The sequence below is a fragment of the Ammodytes marinus genome (genome assembly GCF_949987685.1).
Source record: "Ammodytes marinus genome assembly, chromosome: 12".
Taxonomy (NCBI): domain Eukaryota; kingdom Metazoa; phylum Chordata; class Actinopteri; order Uranoscopiformes; family Ammodytidae; genus Ammodytes; species Ammodytes marinus.
The window spans coordinates 16,914,441-16,921,898 of NC_137216.1; the positions used below are offsets into that span (position 1 = coordinate 16,914,441).

Genomic DNA, 7,458 nt, shown 5'->3' on the forward strand with positions numbered 1-7,458 from the left:
GCTTAATGGACAATTTTCCTTTATAGAATAGTTAGACGGGTGGGTGAGGGGATTGGGAGCTCTGCACAGTTGGAACAATGATGTCATTGGTTTCTTGAGTGCTACTGAAAGAAGGTCATAACCCTATGACATAAGGATTCTGGCACAAAAACAGCTGTTCAGTCTGACATACTCCCTTTGTCTTCCCAATACCCCCACTGAAAAGACGAGAGACTGTCAGGCCCATGATGTGCAGACACAGACCGCATAAGCAAGATACATGAAGATCACTTTAAGGTTTGCTAACAAGAAAGCCACATTGTTGAAGAGTGAGGTCAACTGGGTGTCATTTTGCTCCTTCGCTGAGAAACTTGAGGCTTATTCACACTTATCAAAGAAAATACCAAATCCTTGCAAATCCCTGCGCACTGGTCTTCAAAGATGCTGGTCACATCACAGGGGAATCGGCAGTCACTCAGTTGTTTTGTTTTGTTGTTTTAACTGAAACCTTGAACTGAGTAAGGATGTAATAAAGTAGAAGGGCTCATTTGAGATGATGTTTATCAATTGGAGACACTTGAGATCAAGTAATCTTACCACAATGCGTGCAGAGGAACAAAGAGCAATTTGATTACATTCTTAGACCAATCACACATTTACTACTCAGTACAATGGAGGCTCAGAACGGGGTAAAAATACCAAGAACACTCAGAAGTCTTCAGTTATTGTCACTCTCAGCATGAAAGCAACATGTGAGCGCAGAGAGCTTTAATATTACTGATAGTCCTTGGTAACTGCGGAGCTATGTAATTTCAAGCTTTCCTATGAGTCACTGATTTGAGCTGCCCCCTGCTGCTATACATGCATACTTAAGAACACACACACACACACACACACACACCACAAATATACTGAAAAACCTGAAATCAACTTCAGTACAGACACACAGTATAGATATCCACATCCAGGAAATATGTAGTGGTTGACAAACCAGACTAATCTGACAGCACTGGAAAATGTATAGGCACAATCCAGTTTGAAACCAATGCACTTTTGATGCAGACCAATAATTGTTAGCTTTCCAACATAATGAATGTGCTCTCTTTTTAGAATTTGGCAGGGAGCTCTGTAAAAACGTACAAATCAACTACGGACCACAGGCTGAAATTAAATAATGTTTTGCTGTGTATAATAACTCATAGTCTCCTTACTTGCACGTATTGATTAAGAGAGAGCAACTATTCATCATTAGCTGGATATCAGTTTATTAAGTTTTTGTATATTGCAGAAATTATAAAATCATTAGATTGACAAAAGTGCTCTATTCAGGAAAGGTTTATATGCTGGTCTGTCCTCTGTATTTATCACTTATCCAGGATCAGTAGTGGGGTCACGTCAGCTTGAGACATATTTTTTAATGCAACGCTAATTATCTTAGTAGCTAGGGAAAGTCTGCAGGGGACAGATGTTATTTCAGGCGACACAATCTACAGTTGTTGGCTAGCACTAAGAAGCTTTTTCACTACTTGTTCTGTGGGACATCAAATACCCACCGTTTCCAAAGGTAGTACTATTCATTTCGGCACAGTAATCAATCTCAACTGCATGTGTAAAATGCTTGTCTGGCAACAATAAGTTAAAAAAAGGCAGGGCTCAGACAACAGTCATTTGCTGTCCACAGGAAATTAATTAAATAATGTCAAATAATTCCACGTTAACAAGACTGCCAAAATTGTGTCAAGATCAATATTTTTGTGAAAGCAGTTTCAACACAACATGTACTTCTCCCATGCATGGCGAATCACATACCATATGCTTAAACAAACTTGCAAGAGTGGCTTTTGGGCACTAAGCCAAGTGTTTTTCTAATCAAACCGTAAACTTGTAATTAAACTCTAAATGCAATATCAACAGTTGGTCTCAGAAATCACATGTTTCTGCCATGCTTATGTTTTTAGTGGCTACTGCGTGCAGGCACAAACCTTTGCTCACTTATGGTGTGTGTATGTGTGTGTGTGTGTGTGTGTTCATGCGCACAGTCTGAGTGTGCCGACAGCATTTTTATCTTCTCACTGCCACTGCTAATTTACATTCTCACATAACTGGTTCTGCCATCCGTATGCCCTGAAGTTTTCAGACAAATCACAAGCCAAACATTATGTAAAATATGAATTCATTTAAACATATGTGTGTCCTGCAGCTGTTTTTCCAGTACTTGTTCCAAATATAGTTAACATGGCTATGCTGCCTGAGGTAGCATATGGAAAAGGTTAACAGAGGACTTTTTTTTTTTTTTATAATATGCCTCTTTGTGTCTCAAACACCCCCAAGTACTGTAAATGGAACACTCACCTGAGTTGCACTACTTTTGTTCCATGGTAACAAACATTCAGAGACAAGGGGAGACAGGGTCGAGGGGATAAGCTCAGGAAAAGGGTTTGGAACCGGGGAACAGAATGACTCCTCTCCCTCTTTATTGCTCCTATAGGACAAAAACACAAGAGAGAAACAAACAGACACTGAGTTAAATGTTATAAGCATTGTTAGGATAATATTTCTTATTCCACTATGTATACTTATTTCCATAGTGTCTTAGGGTTAAAAAAGTGTACATGCATTGCATACAGAAACTCCAGTGAAATGTTGGATTAAGCAGATACAGAATTGACAGTTTGTTATATTGAAATAAACTTGTGAAAATATCACTGTGGAAAAATAAAGCTTTTAATGTAGCTAAATACAACACTCGCCCCTCATTACTTGTAGCCAGCTTTCACAACAAATCGCTGGTTCCTGTGTTGTGCGTGTAACTCATGTGAAGGAATGGGGGATGGAGCAGGTAAAGAACTAACTGACAGATATGACAGAAACACAAGGCTGTCTGTGCACGGACCCCTCCGGCTCTCACCTAGCAGACGACACACCCCACTCAACATCAGACTTCTGATAAGACGGCAGATAATGTGAGCTGCCCCTGATTTCACCACTATACCGTAGTAGACACGCAACAGTGCTTAAACTGCTGGCTAGAATACAGTAAGCTATATGACAATCAACAAAAATTAGTAAAGGAATTTTTGGCGAAAATGTCTGTCAGTCATCCCAACCCCTACAGGATGCATCTGTGAATGTTTGGCAATGAGAATAAGTTTACTTTTAAAATGCATTTCAACAGGCGCTTGTAGTGAACATCTAAATAAAGTGATACTAATACCATACTATTTTCCATTATCATCCAGACAGAGTTAGGTTTCCCCACACTTGCAGATGAAAGGGCCTCTATTCGTGAAAAGGTGCTGGTCACCCGACTGACACTTTCTTTACTGCTCTGTAAACACAGCAGTTACTGAGTTACTAATTATCTACAGCAAACTAACAGGTGCTGGATTTGATTCCAGGTCTTTAACTGAACTGTTGAAATAGTACATTACACTTCATTGACAGCTGCGTTTGGGTCCAGACAATCATGTTCATTGGTACAAAGTCTTCAAACACTACAGCTTTTAAACAGACCTCTGTGTCTCACTCCTGCTCAAGTACAATGAATGCACTATTCATCGGCTCCCATTGTACAGTGTAGTGTAACATAAAATACTACTTTTAATTCATCTTAACTGAATCTTATAAACAGGCCGATGTCATCCATGGCATGTGTAAAGAAAAAATAGTCATACCTGTTCCCCTTGCAGGGCGTAGAGCCGATCTTCTGGGCATTTGGCGTTAGTAAAGGAGCTCGCAAAGGGATGAGGGCTGGGCTGGAAAAGCCACTCACATTACCCTTGCCACTTTGAAAAATCTCTGCTTTCTCTCCGAGGCTTCCAGAAGTGTGTATTTCTTCCAGTGTGTTATTCATATCACTCATGTGGGCCAGCTAAATCCAAGGCATCATCTGGAGCAGAGAGAAGAGACAAGCTGTTGGACTGGAGTGTCTGCAGAGCAAGCTGGCTGCTGGGGCTCCTCTGCTCACAGCCCAGCAGAGCGCGCGCACACACACACACACACACACACACACACACACACACAAGACTCTCTGGCTCATCTGCTGCCCACGAGGCTGGCCCAGTGGGGCAAAACGATCCCTCCTACCCAAACATGATCCACCACAATAAAGATATTTTTAACACAATGACTCCCAAATACAGTCATCTGAACACAGCAGTGTCCTAAATTCCAAATAATTTGTTCAGCCTCAAGTCTTTTGTAAATGTTATTGATTTAATTTCCCCTCTTTTGTTTTTTGATATAGTTCCGTTTGCAACCTGGAAAGGCAGGAAACGTGCACACAAAGCACGCTTACACAAAAGAGGGTGTCTTTAGCTCTGTAATGAGTCCGGGAGGACCGCCAGTACTATAAAACAAACTGTTCTTTTGTCATGGACCTTGCACAGGGATCCAAATTGCACTCTAAACTAAGTACACTGTAGAAGGCAATGTGGTTATACAGAGTAGCCGCCCGTGCAGATTGGTTGTGTTGTGGGCTGTGTCAGCCAGTGACAGGCTCCATGTGGGGGGATGGTCAGGATGATAACATCTTTCTGAAAGGTAATGTGTAACAGAGTCTGACCAGGGGAGGACAGGCTACTGGAGATACAGACTAACAGGCAGCATAGGGTTAATGCAATGCCTCACTACATTAACAGAAGACAGGGCCAACTGGATTACTTTATTAATTAATATGACATGCTGGTGCAGTGGTAAAAACCCAGCTGTTTTTTACTCTCAAAAGGGTTAAGAGACACTACAGAGTTTCATCTCAGACTGATGAAAGACCATGGATTTCATCTTCCTGGATATGTATCCTTGGTGGGATGGAGCCTCATTCGCAAAGGAAAAGTTTTTTTTATTAAATAAAAAAACAATAAAATGAAAAAATTCATGATTATAGGCCAATATAATCCAAATAAAGACAAGTTATTCAAATAATAATACAAAATAGTGTTCATATATATATATATATATATATTTTAATAAAAACTCTTAAAAAGCATACCATGAACAAGAGATAAACAACTGATCAGCAGACAAAGTTGCGCCTCCATGTGCCAGTGCTGAGCGGTAGAACCAACAGTGTCAACATGACTTTCTTTAGATTGATTTTGGAGAGCAGAGGAGATGGTTCAGCTGAGGTTCTACAGCGGACTGATACAAGGGCAAGGAAACCCGGGCAGCATGAGAGAGCCAGAAATAACCCACAGCCTGGAACACATTCTTTCAGTATCAGTCAATGCAAATGCTAATTACATTGGTGTAGGATGAACGCCAAATCTATTTTAGTGACTTGATAACAGTGTTTCACATAACTGTCACAGAGAGAAAAAAAAGATCAATATTTCACAAAGGCTTAATAATTAAAGCGCACATATGTTAGATTTAGATTAGATTATCCTTTATTGTCATTGCATACTAATATGCAACACAATTTAGTTTGTGCAAACCGATGGACTAAACAGCTTAGAAGCAAAAATCCTCTATATTTCTGACAGTGCCTTTTCGGAATCTCTTCGTTTTAGCCTCTGTCTAATACACTCCGTGTTAAAGCCTTTATCTTTAAGCCTCCAAACTATGTATATTTACCATGGCTCAGCCAGCTCCAACAGGACCCCCTATGACTGATGCCTGTCCATCAAAGTCTATAGGGTTAACCGTGTGTGTGTGTGTGTGTGTGTGTGTGTGTGTGTGTGTGTGTGTCTCCCCTCTCCTTGGCTTGATGAGCCTCACTGTGGACGAAGGTGGAACTGCTGATTGGGATCCAAGTTAAAGCAATACTGTGTAGTTCTGGCTACGGACATCATGTAATATAAAACAGAAATGTCTCACTTTGGACAGTATTAGGAGGAACTGTCAGATATATGATTTGCAACAGGCACAGGTTATATTGTTGCTGCAACTTCAAGGAGGGTGGAAAAAATGGCATAGTGCGCTAAAATGTTCCACGCTAAAGATCATTTTATTCAAGCCACAACTGTCCACGTTTGTGCACTCTGCCGAATGGCTTACGTGGAATGCAAAGGAGAGAGGCACGGCAGCTGTTGGAAACTACAGGAAGAGGGTTAGGCGGTTGGTTAACACATGTGCTTTACAGACGAGATTCAGGCTAGCATCTTTATTGCGTGAGTCAGCAGTGATTGTGTCCTTTCTAACTACTTGCAAGAATACTCATTTGTGTTTTTTGAGTAAGCTTTATTGCTGCCAGGGGCTGCTATTTCTCACTTTAACTTAATGTGAAAATTGCACGTTATAAAGTATTATGGGGAAGCAAAGACAACGGTCCCATTTGAAATTGCAGGCTGGTGCTTTCCAGTAAGTTGTCAAGATGCTGAACAAGTCCAAGGATATAAGCTATTGTGATAGAGTTTAAATTAGTTGTCTCCTGGCTGTTTTCAGAAGAGCTTAGTTTTAACGAAGACCATTTGGTGACATAGGCTTAAGTTGTAATCAGAAAATCCAGTGTTAAATCACTTCCTAGGCTCTGTAAACAGATATGTAAACAAAGAGGCACATCATAGCTGGAAACATGACCATTTACAGAGCCTATCACAAACACTGTACTGACAGGTATCGGCTCATTAGAGATATTCACTGATTTTGATGACAGGCATTCTCCAGAATTGCTGAATCCACTTCCTTTAATGAGGTGTTCTGATGCCATTATTGATCTGGTAAAATAACTGAGCTCATGTGAAAAGATGTATGCTTCTTAAGGAAATTGAGTTATTACTGGCATTGAAATTAAAATACCTGTTCCCTACACCCTGCTGAAAAGTCAATTACAATAGTTCACATACGTATGTAGTTCGTGTGGCCTAGGCTACCCATAACAGAAGGATTTCAACCTCACTCAAGGCTATATAAATAATACTGCATAAACACTGACGGTGTCAAATTCAACACTTCACGGCGTTTTATTCTGATCTGTTGCAAGTGCATGGTAGGCTAATTTGTTGAAAACAATTAAGAATGTCGGGAAGGTTTGCCTGCCCTCGTATCCCGTGGGGAGAAAGCACGACCTCGGTGTGTTTCAACTTGGTTTCAACAGCTGAGTATATTGCAAACAGTGGCGAAATACTAGAGAGTCGAGGAAAACTTAACTGTCTCGGTGTCCTGCTATGGTTAGGACATTACCGTCACTTGAAGTCTGTAACGTTCATCTACAGACGCTTTGTAGTAGGTTACACATGTTGAAACATGTTTTTAGCCGGGAGAAAGAGTTAATACTGAAAAGGCACGGTGCAAAGTAAATCCGCCGCAGTCCTTCCTGATCCTTCTACACAATATTTCACCGACAGACACACCTGTTTGGTTTGAAATGACAGACCTCATGTAAAGTTGTTTGTTTATTTCGGCCAGGTGTTCTTACCTTGTGCCCTTTCGAGTGGACTCCAATTCATAACCACCCAACCTGGTCCTCAACTGACAACACGCTGCTCCGGTGGGGAATGAAACTCACACACACGCAAAAGAGCACAGGTGCTCTACTGT

General features: G+C 40.8%; 1 protein-coding gene across 1 annotated transcript in view; it reads right to left on the reverse strand.

Annotated features, from left to right (window-relative positions):
- grb14 (growth factor receptor-bound protein 14) overlaps window positions 1–7,446 on the reverse strand; it is a 31,849-nt gene extending 24,403 nt beyond the window's left edge. The window contains exons 1-3 of the mRNA XM_080038091.1: window positions 7,337–7,446; window positions 3,654–3,868; window positions 2,332–2,461 (exon numbers count right to left, since the gene is read on the reverse strand). Of these exons, the coding sequence (XP_079894217.1) occupies window positions 2,332–2,461; window positions 3,654–3,841 (318 nt within the window). The 5' untranslated portion in view covers window positions 3,842–3,868; window positions 7,337–7,446. The remainder of the gene's footprint in view (window positions 1–2,331; window positions 2,462–3,653; window positions 3,869–7,336) is intronic.
- Window positions 7,447–7,458: the final 12 nt, after the last annotated feature.